This window comes from Pagrus major, chromosome 21 (genome assembly GCF_040436345.1).
Source record: "Pagrus major chromosome 21, Pma_NU_1.0".
Taxonomy (NCBI): Eukaryota; Metazoa; Chordata; class Actinopteri; order Spariformes; family Sparidae; genus Pagrus; species Pagrus major.
Window position 1 is genome coordinate 25,847,705 of NC_133235.1, and position 18,673 is coordinate 25,866,377.

Here is an 18,673-nt window from a genome sequence, read left to right on the forward strand (position 1 = left end):
TTGAGCTGGGTTTTTCTGTGTGGAGCACCCTGTTTGTCATGCATAACAAAAAATGGGGATCCTGTAAGGTCACTCATGCAGGTATCCTGGTAACAACAGGAAAAAGATGAGTACATGTGGTGTGTTTTTCAAATTGCTCATGTCTGCAGCCTCTAGCATTTTCCATCATTTTTATGCGGTCCCTTTCATTTTGCTTTATTTTCAGATATAATTGCGCTCACCTCGACTTCTTTTTATACATTTTATTGCAGCGGTTAGAATTTGACATAATGTTGAAGCGTCTCGATGATCCGGATTGATTTGAAGTCAGCTGTACTGGAGCACTTGTGTCTTCTCTGGCGTGTGAGCATGCCTCTCGCACTTCTTAGCGACTGTAGATATCTTATATTTACTCAGCTCTGTTTGCTGATATTAATCAGAGCTCAGCAAAGGCCTGGCTCTGCATCCACCACATACGCAGACATGACACTGGCAGCGAAGTCTCATGAAAAGCAACAAAATTACAAAAAAGAGGATGGATGCTGTGTGTAGAGACTCATTCACTGATTATTTCTGATCCTGAGTTCACAATGAATGCTTTCTTTTTAGCGCCATGTAGCATAAAAAGTCAGGTCAGCCTCCCGACACTTCTTTTAATAATCAGGATGAATTCCCACATTGTTGGTTTTTGTGATATCTTGGTCACCTGGTCCTTCAAAACTCAGACTCACTTCAGGAAGCGAGCGCCGTCCACTGTCCATTACAGTGCCGGAGGCAGTCACTTAAGTCCACAGAGGGATTTAGACCCTTCTTATTGATGGATGGTGTGTATTTAGTTCTCTAAGTACTCAAAGTGTTGCACATACTAAAGCGTTCAAGTAAGGTTCACTGGCAGCAGGCCAGACGCATCAGAGAGGACAGAGCGGAGAGCTCCTTGTCTTCGTCTTTGGGATCTCCTCAGGACTTGGTGTGTGTTGTAAAGTGTGTGTGGTGGTTTCAGAGGTGAAAAAAACGCATGAACACACGTTAGAGGTTCACATTCCAGTTTTATTACACTGATATAAACAGCCAGAAATGAGATGAATGAATGAATAATGAACATTTAGATGAACAAATACATTTAGCAGCATAACTGGACAGAAATTAAGTTTAAAAATAAATAATTAGAAAGGAAATGAATGAGCAATAGAGGTTAGTTCAGTCTAGTGCCAGTACTACATGTTTCGCCGAGGTTTTAGAGCATTTTACATGATTCACCTCCATGAACGTCCTTAAATGATGCTTCTGATTGAAAAACTTTGCTCGTCATTAACATAGCTGAACATTCAGTCACACAGGGGGTGAATCAGACGATTTAAGTGCATTTTTTGCACATTGTTGCAGCTGAATAAACAGGAAAACTCAACAATAAAAAAAAAGATTCTGTGTCGAAGAGCTGACGTGGACTGAAGAGCTCTGCTCGTGCTGAGAGGCAGACTGGGACTTGTTGTTCTTTGATCAGCGTCACAACAAAATCACTAGTCTTCCACTCAGCACCACCAACACTCGAACGCATCGTCTCAGCTCCTCAGCCGCCCGCTTCAGTCTGTAATGAAAGAAACAAAAAGAGAACAACCTTGTAACACCCGCAGGGCCTTGGATTACTGAAGTTTTGATTCTGCGTCGTCAGAGCCGCAGAGCGTTGTCAGGATGCGCACGTGTCACAGGTGTTGCCGAGCATCCGAGCAAACTCGGTCGAAGAGGTGTGTTTTGAGAGGAGGCTGCGAAAACTTTAGATGTCAGAGACGGAGCCACTACATGCAATTCCCATCTCTGTGTTTTCCCTCGGCCCATTTCTCTCTGAAGCCTGTTGACATTCCATCCTTCCTTTGTTGTTGTAATGCCAACCTTTCAGCTCCTCTCAAAAGAGGGAGACAGGAGGAGGAGGAGGAGGAGGAGGAGGAGGAGGGGAGGAACAGAGAGGATCACAGCACAGCACTTAGAATAAAACGCCGCTCACCATATGCAATGAAACAGAAAAGAGGGGGAGAAGCTGTGCACAATTTGCAATTACACCCTATTTATGTTTGACAAAATGGGAAAAAAATGCGAGAGCGGAGCGTCAACTCTGTGATTTTCCTCTCCAGTAAGTCACATTTGCACTGAAAGAGAGAGAGAGAGGGAGAGAGAGAGAGAGAGAGAGAGGAGAAAAGAGACAGACAGATTGTCCTGCATCTCCAGTATGTTTTCTGAGCTGGTAGCTATGCAACAAGACTGGGAGTCAGTGGAAGAGGGGGGGATGGGAAGATGGGGACAGTTTAGTTGAGAGGAAGGGAAGGAAAGGGAGGAAGGAGGGAGGGAATGAGGGAAGGGAGGAAGGAGGGGTAAAAAAAAAAAAAGGGAAAAAAAGGGGGGTAGTCCTTGAGTGCAAACTGGAGGAAAGAGGAGTGCTGAGGAGAGACTCTAAGAGGAAGACCCCAGAAGAGATAATCAATAACGTGCGGTCAACTCATTTTATTGATTAAAAAAAAGCAAAAGCTTCTCCTGCACCTGCCACTCAAACATCATCCAATCAGCTTCCCAAACAGCAGCAGAGCATTAGGTTGTGTTAATATTTACTACACATGTCAGCGTGATTTTTTTCTTTTAAAAAAAAAGCTGGAGCAGAAGCGACACATGAGGCTGTTTTCAGTCCAGCTCGCAGCTCGACAGTAGGAGCTGTCCAGTGTCTCGGTGCTGAATGACGCCCTACTTTTTCCTCCACGTCCACCTCCTCCTTCCTCTCCTCAGCATCTCGCCTCCATTCCGGCCCGGGAAAAAAAAAAAAAGAAAACATGCCACCTGTTGCTGCACTGAAGTTTTCTCTCAGGAGGTTATAAAGGGAAATAAAAGACCTCTGCTATCTGACATCTAATCGCATAACGCACAGCGACCCTGCTCCTCAGCTCGAGTCAGGGTCAATTTTTTTTTTTTCCCCCTCTCTTCTTCTTCTTCCTCAAATCACGGCGACATGACGACATGATCAACATTTTTCCCCCCCAGGCGAGGCAGGAAGAGGAGGACAGGGGGGTTGCCATTTAATTTCCCGTAAAACGCAGCTGTTTTTTTTTTTTGGTTAAAGGCTTTTTCTGCTTCATCATATCCTGAGGCGCAAAAAAAGAGGGAAAACTACAAATATGAACACGCTGCAAACGAAAAGGCTTAGCGGCTGTAAGTGCTGGACTCACCGTGTGTCGACGGGAACAACAGGTGATGCTGTTATAATGTTATGCAGCGCTTTGCTGGATGAGTAGCCAAGGCTGCGTCTCTTTCACTCTTGTGTGGTTTTTTTCTTTTTTCTTTTCCTCCTCTCTCTCTCTGTCGGATTCGGCCACGATCGGAGCTCTTGTGCGCCCTCCCCATCCGAGCTCCACGTAATGGTTATCATGATGTTACTGGGTAGGCTGGAGAGAAGATGGATCAGCGTGTTTATATACCTCTGCTGCTCCGGAGAAGACAAGGAGGAGGAGGCGGAGCGACGAGGAGTGACGGCTGCGCGCAGGAGGCCAATTGACGTGAGGTTTTTTCAGACCTTGTTAAGGGTGCGGCCCAAAAACCGGCAGCCAAACCACATTAGAGGAAAGGTTAAGGATGCATGTGAATAGAGCGTATGGAGGCTGAGGATGTATGTGCATGGGAAAGACCTTATATAAGAGACGTCCCCCCGCGCGTAATTGTAATGTAATCGAGGAAACACCTCACACCTCACACACAACAACAACAACAACACAAACAAACCCTAAATTGAAATCATGTGTCTCAAGAGGGAGTTCACCTGGGCACCTGAGCCTGCCTGCGCTGGTGAGGAGCTCACATGTAATTGAATTAAAACCTGACATCAAGATTGTGCATCCAATTAATTGATAATGGAAACAACGAGTGGGAATCTTACATACCTGAGGGCTGGGGAAATTGCAAAATGGTAAAATTAATTGCTTCGGAATACAACTGGGCTGAATACAATTTCATTTATCCTGCAGTGCACACACGTTGGCACACTTCACACACACACACACAGGCTCAGCTGATCTCCCTCCAGATTGAACGCTTAACTGTCTTTTTAACACACCTTTATGAAAGTGCCACGTGTGAAATTTACTTTCTTATGTCAACATTTTAGTCCACGTGTCAAAATGTACATGTGAAGAAGCACATTTTGTGTGATTTCATGTGACGTGTTTTGTTTCCACATGTGGAAATTTGACTACATATGCGAAAAAAAGTCAATTGTGAGTGTCCAGTTCAACATTATTTTCTTTTTTGTAAATTTTTTAGATTTTGTAGTTTTTACATTTCTAAATATTGAAATGTAAAATATACTTCTTCACATGTGAATTATACATTTACGCACACTCAAATGTTAACATAAAAGAAAATAATGTTGAACTGGACATTTTCACATTTGACTTTTTTTTCACATATGAAATCAAATTTCCACATGTGGAAATAAAATATGGCAAAATTTGCTTCTTCACGTGTATATTTTGACACGTGAACTAAAATTTCAACATAACATTTTTTTAAAATTTCCACATTTGAAATGTACATTTTCCATGTAAATGACACAGATTCAAGTGTGACGAGCTTTTTTTCCCCACATGTGGATAAAATCTTCACATGTGAAAAACAATTTGTTTGATTTGTTATTTTCACAAGTGATTGTTCGAGACACGAGACTGGATTTTTCTTCACATGTGGATTAGACTTTCCACGTTTGTCAGGATGCATAAAATCACGCAACATTTGCTTCTGCACATGTTTTTTTGACATGTGAACTAATATTTTCAATCTCACTTTTAGTTCACATATGAACTTAAACTTTAACATGTGAAAAGAGATTTATCTCACATGTGAACTGGATGTTTTCACGACTAATTGTTTTTTAAAATTAAAAATATATATATTTTTTTTACATATAGATGAAATTTCCAAATGGGAAGTTTACATGTACATATGTAAATTACATACATTCACAAGAGACTGGATTTTTTCACATGCTGACACTAAACATGTCATTTGAAATCGCACAAAATTTGCTTCTTCACATGTGAATTCCTCATTTTCACAAGTGACCTAAAACAACATTTTCCACATATGAAATTAACATTTTCACATGTGGATTACGTACATTCACATGTGACAGGATTTTTTTTCCACATGTGGATTAGATTGTCCACATGCAGAAACAAAACCTGGTGCATAACATCAAATCAAATTTGCGTCTTCACAAGTGAATTCCACTTTTTGGCTTTTTTGGACATGTGAACAAAAATTTTAACATGTGAAAATAAAATCCCAACTGGACATTTCACCACAAGACATTGGCTTTTCTCAGATATGAATGAAAATGTACACATTGAATGATATTCAATGACATGTGACAGGATTTTTTTTCATATGTGGACTAGAATATCCATATGTGGAAACAAAATCCCTTAAAATTTGCTTCTTCACATGTGATTCCACATTTTTACACATTTTTCACATGTGATGGCTATTTATTTTTACATGTGAATGAGAATTGCCACATAATTGATGTGAATTTGCTTTCAACTCACAGAAAACATCAGGAAACAGTAATCAAATCACCCCAGCCATCTCTAAAACCTAAACTACAAGAATAAAAGAGGAAACAAGTGTTCCAGTGGGAATGTAATCAGCACCATAAACTCTGATGTACACCCTCGTGTTGCATACATACATTACATAACATCATCACAGTGTCTTTTGGGCAATTACAGCAGTCTTTAAAAAGAAGAGATGAAGCTAAAAACAGATGTTTGATGTGGTGAGAGGAGTCCTGAAGAGTCTTTGTTGAATAAATGGTGTAGATTTCAGCAGGGGATGGCTCTTAAAAACTGATGTTCCCAAATATAAGTGGGTTGGGAAATAACAATCACAAGTCATTTCTGCATTAGTGCTATCTTCAAATGACATAATCGTCAAATTATACTGTTACTCATCGTTTCTGACCTCCTCGACAGTTTAGCAGCAGTTGTAGGCTGGTGGGGCACATGAGAGTGATTTAAATGTGCCATTATTGTACGTTTAAAAGCTGAGCGTTTGGGTTTCACATTTGCGGTGTAATATTATTGGATTTTTGTTCCGGTGGTGTGATGAATTTAAAACTGAGCAGCATTATCATACTCAGCAGAGTGGTTATGCTCCATGACTCCTGCCTGCTCCTCATTCATCCTATCTGAACCAGAGGGGAAACCGCCAAACAATGACCTGTCAGAGGTGAGTGTTTCCTTACAAAGAATGAAGGAGGGATTGGATTAAACCTCCTTGTGGACTGAATTTGAATTCACAATCGTAATATTTGTGAGAAAGCCTCTGCATTAAAAGGCTTTGCCAGTAATCAGACATTGAAAGCAGTCTACGAGGCGTGACTCCTTAAGAAAAGAGAGAGTGGTAACACTTTACAATAAGGTACACAAAAATATGGGTAGTTACTGAGGAGTGAGTAAGGAATTAATGAGGAACGACTTGATAGTTAATGAATCGTTAATGAGTACTTCCTGAATAATTGTGATTCGAGGACTATATAGTAGATAATGATGAGTTACTGAAGAACAGACTGGAAGATACTACATAAATTCATTAGGTCATGATGAGGTCATAAACATCTGTGATTCAACATACTGACCACGAACTTGATGAGTTGTTCCTGATTAACTATCAACCAGCTGCTGATTGGCTCGAACTAGTGATGACTCATTAAATACTTCAATCATAAGTTACTCTTTTTGTGCACCATCAAGTAAAGTTAAAACATAATACTGAGTAGTTATGAAGTAGACTCATTAAATACTCATTACTTAATCATTAGTTAATCAGTCGATGAGGAGCAACTCATGAAGAAAGTGGTCAGTGTGTCGGTTCACAAATGTTTACGAGTTAATCATTACCTAATGATTCATTAATGTAGTTTCTCCCGGTCCGAATTCGAAAATGATCCTCAAAACGTCTTCGCCAAATCCCAGTAAGACATTTTTTAAAATGTGTTGTCAGTATTCAGTTATTCAGACATGAAAAGGAAGCAACTCTTCATATGTGCACAGCTTCACTGAGCATTTGTATTTGTTCAGGACCAAAACTGGAACCCATTTATTTCATAAGAATCAATTGATCTGAGCCGTCATCACAACACAACTCAAACTAAGGAAGGTCGAACTGTCATTTCAGTTCTGAGGAAGACACCGAACAACAAGGACACCGTGACAGGGGCATTTTACTGCTGCTCTCAGGGCCCGTGTGCGACGTTTTACCAAAATTTGCAAAATCCACACAAACAATCAGCCACGACTGAATCTTTCAGTTGCTTGTTTATCCTTTTTTTGGTCAGCAAGCTACTGAATCCACACTTTAAAGGTGTTATTGATAACATTACGTTACAACACCACTGTTGTTTCGAATCATCTGCTCTCTCAAGAGGGTGCCAGTTTGTGCACTAGCTAATGTTGCTAACACTAGCTACAATGCAGAAACTGACACTTGCTGACGAACATAGATACCACGTGATACCAACGGCGTTAAACTATTGGCTGACAAACCTTGTTAGAAGCTGGGACCAATCGTCAGAATTCTTACACAGAGATAAACAAAACAATCATTTTGGACCCAGCCAGTGATAAATCCACAATCACAATAATGATTTTAAGGTGATTAAAAGTGATTCCTACAAGCTCCGCAGACGTATTATTTTTTTTAAATGATTTGTCTAGCCTACATACAAATGTTATCAATGTGACCTTTAAATGCAAAGGTGCTGCTGGGGGTGGGTGACGAGTGTCTTTTGGTAAACAAGGCACATGAGTGACCCTCCTCTGTGCTCTGTTCCCTCTGACAGTATGACCATAAAGAAGCCCGGCTTGGCCGCTGCTATTAGTTCTCACAAAAGCCTTGTTCCTTTGATATCCCTGCAGGCTGGGTATCAATGCAACTCAAGAGTCGGGCTTAGGGAGGAACCTGGGGGAAGATCCTACTCGCTGTGTTGTGAGGCTTTGGTTGTATAATGAACATCAGACTCAGCGCCTCTTGATAGAAACATCAGGAGGTAGGATTACTCATATTAGTGGTCCCCCTCCGTTTCTCCCCTCTGCTTTCAGGGCTTAATGTTAACATCTGCCCACCCGAGAGCCGCAGATGAGCCGGGAGACCGTGTTGAATGTCTTCCATTCAGATGATTTATCCGATCACTATAATGGACTTTATGCATGTTATTTAGATGACATCGTAATGGAGTCTGAATGGGGAGAAAGGCTCAGGCTCTCTGGTGTTGACAGAGGCTGTATCACGTAGACCTACCTGATCTTCAGCACACAGAAAAACACTTTGTTAGCAGTTAAATTCCAACAATCTTTGAAATATTAGACGTTTTCTGATTTCCATCTGTGAATTATAACAAAACCACAGGAGCAGAATCATTTAAGATCCTTTTTTTTCCTTCATGTATACACCCTTCAGCTGTTGTTGACGCTGATAAAAATCCATTTGCTGTTTAAATGTGTATGAGTGAGTTTGGGTAGGCCACAGGGCACAAGCAGAGGTGTGGGAGCTTTGGGAGGCGGTGAACATTCATTATTTTTCATGCTCTGGGTCAAAACTATGCGTGTGTGGGCTGGACTGGTAATATGATGAGAATTCGCAGACTTCCAGGGAACGAGGTGAGGCCGCGGGGTGTTTTCTGCCCGTTCAAAGCTCTCGTTCTGACAAATGTGGTGAGAATGAAATGAAACCATGTTAGCTGGGTGTTTAGCCTCCAACCCTCACACAGATATGTCATCATTATTGTCAGGATTTTCTCTTAGTGAGTGCTAGATCTGATTCTCACCTTCAAGGTAACATGTGTGAGGTTGATTGTTTGGGTGTGGTAGCAGCAGTGGAGCACTGAATTTGGAGCTGCTAATAGGATGGCGCCCTCTGGTGTTCACTGAGTTTGGACAACACAGAAGGTCACATGTGCTAACCGGCGTTCAGACAGGTGACAAATTAAACACAATAAATGATTTGAGGAAAAACTGGTGAGTGCAGATTTTTCCGTGCACTATGTCTCAACCTAAATGAACACCTGCATCAGCGGTTAATGAAATAAAGGACCGTGTTTTGGAAGAACAGTGCTCATCTCTGATAGAGTCCAAAGACCTGTTGAATCTGTGTAAAGAATCACAGAAGCTCGTCAAACTGTGGTTCTGTTGCCGGTGTTGAGGAAGCTACTGAGAGCTTTTACCAATTATTACAAACAGGAGAAGGTGAACCAGGGAGAAATCTAAGTTTTGGTAACTAAAGCTACTTTGTATTAAAATGGTCGAATTGAAGATGCACATATGATATGAAATTATAAGAAAATCTGATACAAAAAAAGCCAAAAGATGCCCCTCAGTTGAGTTTATTGCAAAAAAGTGTCCACTTGTGCAGCTCATACATAAACCAAAAGATTAAATGCCCCACTGTTCCAGCGCTAGGTTTGTTCGGCTTTGAATAACAATAGAGAAGCAATTGTACAATAAATCCAAAAATGAAAAGTTTTTCCCAGAATTTATGGCCCAGTTTTTTTTTTATTTAACTATACCTGAACCACAATGCAAATATGGATGAAGTCAGTGGCGGGCACAGGATGTTTGAGGGGCAAAAACTGAAAAGGGGCACCAGCGCGCAGAAAGTTGTTTTTATATTATATTTATAGTGAGGAGAGGTCACTTCACCATGTTGTGTCCACTGGAAGGGCACCCTAGAGGGCACCTGATCATGTTTTATCCACCATAGGGGCATCCAAGAGGGCACTTTTGCTACGTTTTTTTTTTTTTTTAACAGAGGATCGCCCTCCTGTTGTTTAATCAGGTGTACTTCCCTACATACTAACAATGTATGTTGCTCAGAATTAACATATAAAGGCATGTGTGAGAACACAAGACGCTGCCATGATCTGACTTTAAATCAGTTTAAATAAATGTGAAGCTCTTAACATGTCTTAAAACAGAAAGTCTGTTATAATTTGGATTCACCTCTTTTGGGTCCTAAAATGAAGAAAGTTAAATGATCCGTGTGATGATGTTCTGTTTTTCATATCGTCAACAAATCCCTCGAAAAGACCAAAAACAAAAATACCTTGATAATGTTTTTAATAAATAGCGCGTGTGTTGAGGAATACTTTCAGCGGAGAAATAAACGCTCAGTTTTCTAGTGAACCAACACAGAATCAAAATACACTACAGTGTTTTTCAGTTTTGGCTAGGACCAATAACATACAGCATATCAGGCTTTGGCTACACAGTAAATAGTAGAGTGCGTACCTCTGCCAAGGCCCAACATTTTTATTCAATCAAGCCTAATCCAATATCAAATCAAAATATTTTTAAAATTCACTAGATCCAGATTTTTATTTGGATCCACACCATATTGTGCTTACTCACAGATACCAGACACCTAAGCAAGAAAGAATTCCTGGATCTGGACCTTAATCCAGATTTGGACCAAAGGTTTATGGGGTCTGTTCTGGACTGAGACCCAATCTGATGATCTAAATATTGCCCCTTTTACTTCACAGCAGCGCACTGATTTTATTATGTCAATTTTCGAGTTATCGGACAATAAAGCGGTGACAACATATGGTACAAGATATGATCTTTTAATTGTTGATTATCTCTCAGTACAGAAATATTTTTTTTCTTTTTAACATTCTTTCTGTAATTCAAGTTGGCAGCATTGTCTTGATTTTCAAGTGGCATTAAAAGAAATTTCCAGAGTTTAGCAGTGAGACTGCCCATCAGCTTCCCTCAGATAACATTAGTAAACAAACATGCCTTTTTTCTGTACAAGATCCTGTGTACACAACACAAATAAATAGCATTCATTTAGATGTGGCACACGAGCTGACTCAAACATTCAAACGGAAACAAAAGAAAATAAAAAATGCGGATGTTATGAAATCAGATTTAAAAACAAACAAAAATAAAAAACAGAAAAGCATGGCTGCTCAAAACAGGGTTAGTGGTCTGAAGTAGCAAAAGACAAAGTGCCTCCAGCGTGAATATCTTAGCAGAAAGCAGAAGCTCTGCACAGAATAGCATTTAACTCTGATTTAATCCCAAATGTTTTTTACCATCTGTTTTAGTTGCTGTTACAAACTACACTGATAAAACAAAGTGTTTTAATTTCGCCCCTCTCTCGCCTGATTTCCATTTAGGAAATTAGAGAAACAAAGATCAATGAAAAGCTTCAACACAAGTCGCATTAAAATCTTCTCATTTCCATGTGAATTACAATTGCTCTAATGTTCAGTGTAGTCAATAGTCTCCTCAGATGTGCCATTATGAGATTCTTCTTCAGAGATTATGACACAAAGAGTCAATACTGTTTACTATAGTTATTAGTCTTAACATCCGACTAAAATGAAGCTTGTCAGATATAAAAAAAAAGGAAGGAGCTCAGGATCATCTGTCCAATCCTTCTCACACTTAATAGCACAGAATTATTTTGTTTGTTGCGAGTGTACATGAAGCATTATTTCCTCTCATAAAATACAAAAAGACGAGCGAGTCTTTTCTCTTCAAACCCAAACAAACCCAAAATGTACTCCACAGATAAGACCGAAACCTGCAGTTACACACATAAAAGGAAATCTACCAGCCTTTGTAACAAACACACGAGTAAGAACATGTTAAAAATACGTAAAAAAAAAAGAAAAAAAAGAATTAAAATAAATAGACAATCAAAACAACAAACTCAATATTTGGCAGGTGAGCACAAATCAGTCTGTAAACAAAACATAATCACGTCGGGGGACAAACACCCCCAGAACTCTCCTTGTCGTCAGAGATCACTTGTCTGTTGGAGGAGGCAGTGGCTCCAGCATTCAGGAGGAAGTGGAATACTGTACGTATGTAGGTGTGTATTCATGTATGCATCTCCTCTGCCCTTGAAACTGAGGCTGCGCGGCTCTCCAGCTCCCTCCCGCCTCCAGCTACGACCTGGCTAAATAACTAAGGGCAATCGAGGGGGGCCCTCTGTAGACTACTGAGGTGAATACTCAAAGAAGGGGCCCGTTTACAGATCGACACATGCAAAGATAAATTTCCTTCCTGGCTTTATTCCCTCGTAGTACAGAGGTGTGCTTACTACCGGATCCTGGTGAAGAGGTTCAGCACCGACACTGATTCCTAAGAGAAGGAGGTGAGAGACACACAGTTACAGACGGATGTGGGAATGTGACAGATGGAACAAGAGCAAAGCAGCAAAAGCAGGGCGCCACACTCGTTTTTTTACACTGGTGCGCCTAACTTTTTCATTTAGGTGCACTAGCACATAATCTAATAATAAAGTGTAACTTAATTTATTAACACATGATGTAAATGATCCTGTAAACAGGAAAAAAAGGTTGAAATACACATTGATAATCTCAATTGTTTTTAAAAACAAAATCTAAATCCTAGGTGCACTGGTGTGACCAATGAAAATGAAAATGTTTAGTCGCACTTGACAGGTTTTTGGGTGCATGTGCAACCAAAATAGTTGCACCCTGGAGCCCTGATTGTGGATATAAATCAGGTGTGTCACTGTTTTGGTCAAAGTGTCACTTAACATTTTCATTGGTTGCCTCTGCAGGAAAATGTAACCTATAAAAATGTAAGCAAAGATGAGCTGGATGTGTGTGTGGGTGTGTGTGTGTTGCCTTTTAACAAAACATAACATATAAACCTATTTTCTTTAGATTTACACTTTGTCAGCGTATAGTTAATGTGAGGTGCACCAGTGCAACCAGTGTGCAAAGCTAGTCTGCAGTCCTGTAAATACAAGTGAGAAATAAACAGATTTCATACCTTCGTGGATCTCATCTTGCTGAAGACGTTCCAGAACCGAAGCGTTTCATCTCCGGCTCCTGTGACAATGGCCTCTCCATCAGGGGACATGGCCTGCACACAAACTCATTATTACACACTGAATTTGGAGTCTTATAATCAGGGGTACTTTTTGTTTTAGTTCCCTTCCAGTGTGGGTGGCTGCTGAATAAGTTGCTCTACAAAGCAGCACTTCAGTAAAAGCATCCAGAAATGTTAAGGTCAGAGCTCATTCTAGTTTTCTATTTTATTTACCTGCGCATACAAATAAGGATGACGAATCAAAATACTTCAAAAACCAAAAGCTAACATTCTTTTCCAGCAGTTGTTTAGCAACTTGTTTTTTCCTTCAGTTTTAGCTCGCCGTTATAACCTTGGGACAGTTGAACCAAGCGTCTGCAGACAGACATAATGTAGAAACACACAGTATATACTGACCAGGTAGAGTACTCTGTAGGAATGTCCAGTAAGTTTGGCCACTTGAGTGAGAGAGGGATACTTCCACACCAGGATCTGGTTCTGGGAATAACCGTGTGTGCTGACCTGCAGAACAGACACAATATTTTCTACACATTTATCTCCGACTTAAAGGAACACTGTCAGTTCAGGACCTGTGACTGTATACTGTCAATTAAAATGAATAACAATTACATCTCTGCTTCCAGTACAGCGGGTTTATATCGTTAGCCTGCCTTAGCTCAAACACTGAAAACGTTTTTTTTTTTTTACATGTTGCATCTTGTTTGATAGCAAGAGAGTCACCAACGCATCCAAGAGAATGCACACTGCTAAAAAACAGTTCCTTGTAAATAACTGTACTGCACCTAAACATAAACAAAACCACTTTACAACAGCAGCTGTCCAAATCAAACCTTTCAGCTGACTCACCAGTTCATTTGTGTGCTTGGACCAGGCCAGGTTGCACACCTGAGAGCCGGTGTCCGTGCACTGTAAGGGCTGGCCGGTCAGCGTGTTCCAGAAGCGGATGCAGCGGTCGGCGGTGCCACCTCCGGAGGCCAGCAGGCCGTGCTGGTGGGGAGACCAGGCGATGGCCTTCACCGCAGCCAAGTGCTCTGTGTACTGCTGCACCGGGAGGACGCTCGAGTGATTCCACACAAGTAGCTACAGACAGCAGGGGATCGAGAAGTGAGTCTGTGATTTCTTATGAAAAAGGAGCCTTGATACTAACAGGTGAGATTCTCTGTCTTGCAAACCTTGTTATCGTTTCCCCCCGAGGCGAGCAGCTGGTGGTCTGTGCTCCACTTCAGTCCGCACACTTCCTGTCTGTGTCCTTGGAGACGGCGCTCAGACTGGAGAGGCGGGGCTCTGATGTCGCGTTGCAGGATCACCCGATCGCGGCTCCCAGACGACAGCTGGTCCGCGTTCCATGCCAACGCACCTGGCAGCAGAGGATGAAAGGCAGGTTGAAAGGAAGGTGATTGACCGACCGGGAATGAGGGATGTTGCTAAACAACTGCGTGAAAATGAACTAATGTTATTAACATTTTACTCCTGTAATGGTCTCCACCTCCATCTCTCCAGCCTCTTAACTCACCCACTCTGGCTGTGTGTCCTTCTAGCACAGAGAGCTTCTTTCCTGCTGCGGCATCCCAGATCTGTACGTAGCCTTTATGAGTCCCCACCGCCACCAGGTTACCCTAAAAATAGACACAGTGCACAGAGAAGCTTTAAACAGCATTCACAAAAAACCAAAGGACATCTTTAAGGTTTTTTTATGTAATCCAACAACATTTTGAAAAGATGACAGAGAAACTCACCCTCTCTGACCAGCCCACTGATGTTACCGAGTCTCCTTCTACAGAAAGGTCACACAGACGTGTCACCTAAAAAGATGGAGAGGAAAATAACAAACATTAGCACGGACATCTAAGAGACACTGAACACCTCTGCTTAATGTCTCACTGCACTCAGCTAACAGATCACACACACACCTGGCTCGTGCAGGCACTCCACAGGTAGACACAGGTACCCAGTCCAACACTGAGCACGTTCAGAGAGGACCAGTCCACTAAGTTGAGGTAGAAGTCATCCTGGAGCTCGGGAGCGTCCAGAACTTTAAAAGGAATTTTGGATATTTTGCGTGTAGGTTTCCTGGGTGATCGCAGCAGTTTCTGGCTGCAATGCACAACACAATTTGGTCAAGAATACAAGCCTCCTCTCCACAAACGAAGGGGATAATATCTGAGGGATGATGAGGAGATATTTACCTGTTGCTACTGACAGGCGATAGAGAATATGGAGAGACTGTGTTTCCATCCTCTTCTGGCAGAGCCCTCTTAGCACTTACAGAATACTACAAAATACAAACAAGATGATTGGAGATGCAGGAAAAAAATCCATGAAATAAGATTAAAAGTAATGTTAACTCTTTTTACACTAAAAAGGCTCCTCTTGGCAGGGGTGGATGGCTGCAGACGGCGGTCTTCTGACTGCGGGTCCTGGACTTTCTCGATGCCTGCTCCCAGCAGCTCGTTCTTCAGCAGAGCCGAGTAAGCCAGGCCATCCGCTGAAGGAGGAGACAGAAGGGAAATCAAACCAGTCTGTCGAAATGATTAAGTTCAAACACTGTGGCCCCTCTGCAATTTCTTATCCCTCTCTCACATCTGTAAAGATCAGGGAGAATTTTTCACTGAGCTTTGTTAAGTCTTTATCTCCAGTTTCCATGAGCCTGCCCAGACGACGTAGTAAACAAGAGAAGGTCAAATTATCCAGTTTGACTGGAGCAGACAAGATAACTGTGGAAACGAGCTGAAAGAGGAATAAAACTCAAAGGAAACAAGCAGCTGCAGGAGGGAAGCACATCTGTCTTTGGGGCTGATAATCACAGGATAACTCTGATACGTCACTATCATGATCAGTTCCCTATGATAATTAAGGTGTCATATCATCATACAGCCGATTCTGCAATACACTTTAATATTTGATTCATCATTTGTCATTCTTTGAGCAGAAATGTCTCAAATTTTGAGGATTTGGTGCTTTTGTTACTGATAAAAGACAGTTAGCTGAATATCTTTGGGTTTTGGAATGTCTGTCGTATCATTTGCCTAATCAATTGATTAATAAAAAAAATCTACTGGAAGATGAATCAATGACGATAATGACTGTTAGTTGCAGACCTTTACGTCACTACATGTAAATATTACAGACACTGTATCACAATATATTATCTGTCTCCAGTCTCTTGGTACAAATGTGGATTGGTTACCTTTGTTGCTGTCAGTTGTGCCGTCTTTGGTTTTCCTGTTCTGATTGTGCGACTTTTCAATTTCCTGTGCCAGAAAATTAAATAAATAAATGATAAGTCTGAATCGCATCTTTAAACATGTTGTGTACAAGTATTTACAAACGAAAAAATAATGCTAATAGATAATATGTTTCCTTCTAAGCCATAATCAACACTCTGAACTTGAGAACACTGTTCTTTTGACAGGACAGACCGTCAAGTCCTTGGTGTAACGCAGCAGACTCACATTGATGCGGTGGAAGTTGACACTCCAGTTGGCTCCGGCGCGGGAGGGAATAAAGCGATCACCATGCTTGCTGGGGGAGGACAGGGGGGAGCTGGTAGGTGTCAGAGCTCGCACTGCTCCTACAGCTTTCTACACAAGGACAGGGGAGAGGAGAGCATTTTCTGACTGGAGGCCAAACACACAAACGGGCCTTGGACAGTGATTTAAAAAAATGAAAATAAAACAGGAAGATAATATAGGAGGCAGATGGTGCATTTGTTTGACGTGTTAACAACAGAAGGCTACATTCACAAAACCCAGTCATTTGGCTGCTGAGGTCTTGTTACCGCTCAACACTAGTGACACTGTTGGATGAAAGAGACTGGCCTGTTAAACTGTTAATTCTTCCAACACATTGAGAGTAACACCCTCTCTGCCCATCTTATGTCCTTTGCTTGTTAACAATCTTCTTTGGGCGGGGCTGAGGGTGCAGGGATCATCATGCTAGGATCGAAATAATGAAGTCATAAAAATCATGCTAATCGATGCTGTTAGCCTTGGCTCGATGAGGAGATTTATGTTAAGTCTTTTTAAGAAGTATTGATTGAAGATGAAATACAGACCCCGTGTGCAAATGGAACTACAAGCGTGTGTATTGTTTACTTACTATGGGGCTTGCGTTCTCATTTTGGATATTGATCTGCCTGAGCAGCCTGCACTCATAGTCCTGATCCATGGTGCCTGAAAACAGGATAAGAGACTGATGAACACAATCATGAAATCCCAGCACAGTTCTCTGAATGCACAAGTCAGAAATCAGGTTAGCAACAGACACTGGTACTCTCATTGTTACAAGCTGCTGACTTCTGGTATGTGTCTGAAAAAGAGGGAGGGTGTCTGCCAGTAAAATATATATTTCTACAAAAATTCAAGTGTACTCTAATCACAGCTGAGCCAGTTTAGCTCATGTGAATCACCATGTGATATAAGATGACATAAGCTGTGTAGCACTGCACATTGTTCTTACACTACTCAAAATTAGTCGGGGATATTGGGATTTTTCAGTGTTTCACTTGATTGTTAATTCTGACATATCTGAATTTTTATTTTGTGAATATGTTTAGTGCCGAAGAATAATGTGACACATTTCACCTGACTTTTATCACATATCCATGCACATTTGCACCGAATTCGCAATATACCTTACTATTTCTGAACCAATCGATTATTCTACTGTGGGGGGAAAAAAGGGCCTGCAAATGATAAGCAGATGTTAAGCTTTATAAATTATTTTGGAGAGGAATGCATAACCTAAGCACTGTTATTAACTTTCTATAGACCACCTAACTGATGAAGACTAACACCCCAAATCCAATCACTACTGGAGGGTAGTTCACTCATTAGAGGACAATGAGTGTCACACGAATCAGAGACACGAATCATGTTTATTAGTTAAATCAAATGACATAAATTACGTCATCAATGTACCAACTTTACAGTCACCTTGAGGAAGTACTCCTAAAGATGCTCTTGGAAGAAATCTTGACAAAGCTTGTGGTGATAAATGAGCTTGGCAACAAAATGTCTATCAGGGTTGATGGCATGAAGGATCCACCGATGCGATTACAAACCAAACAAAGTCTTGGTCGAGACAATTCAGTTTAAATCTCATTTAAATTAGCTAACCTGGGACAAATCTATTCGTAATTGACAATGACATCGGTGAGTGTACGCTACACGGTCAGCTGCGGGTGGTATCAGCCTTCTGCTAACAACAAATTATCTTAATGAAAACCAGAAACGTATAACTCTAACAAAAGGGAAAAAAACAGTTTTACAGCGTGTATTTGCTTGCTAGTTCCCGGAGACAAAGGAAACCCGTTGTGGTGGTTATCGCTGATCTGTAACAGCGACAAAAAACGATTCAGAAACAATAATGTAGCCATCAAACACACAGAGCTATGCTGATGCTAACGCTAGCTCCGCTGGCTAACCTACAGTCAGATAAGCTAGCTAGCCAGATAGCGGCTGTCGGGCTAATACATTAGCTACATTGTCTGTTCACCATCTACACTTGAATTAACACCTACCGTGCCCCGATAAACTCTCCCCGTTTCGCGCCGTTGAGTTGTTTTCCTTATCGGTGTCGATTCCAGTTGAAACGTCTTGTTTTACGTGTTTCACTCTTAAAAAACAGAGCTTGTAAGACACAAATGTTTTCTTTTGCCGAGCGTTCAATTTTGGCTCGCAAAGCATCACGGGTAGGCAGTGACGTCGCTGTTTTTGAATCACACATCTTGCGTTGCTAAGGAAACGTGCCACAGTCACAGTGCCTCCTATCAGAGGCAACAATGCCTCCCACAT

At 41.3% G+C, this 18,673-nt stretch overlaps 1 protein-coding gene across 1 annotated transcript; it reads right to left on the reverse strand.

Annotated features, from left to right (window-relative positions):
* Positions 1-10,611: 10,611 nt before the first annotated feature.
* LOC141017459 (fizzy-related protein homolog) lies at positions 10,612-18,566 on the reverse strand. The gene is made up of 14 exons (XM_073492186.1): positions 18,400-18,566; positions 16,977-17,050; positions 16,331-16,459; positions 16,066-16,129; positions 15,233-15,363; positions 15,065-15,150; positions 14,789-14,972; positions 14,615-14,680; positions 14,392-14,494; positions 14,051-14,235; positions 13,725-13,958; positions 13,275-13,379; positions 12,819-12,911; positions 10,612-12,158 (listed from the first exon to the last, which is right to left on the reverse strand). The coding sequence occupies exons 1-14, from the start codon at positions 18,563-18,565 to the stop codon at positions 12,117-12,119; spliced, it is 1,662 nt and encodes a 553-aa protein (XP_073348287.1). The 5' UTR covers position 18,566; the 3' UTR covers positions 10,612-12,116.
* Between the last annotated feature and the right edge of the window lie 107 nt (positions 18,567-18,673).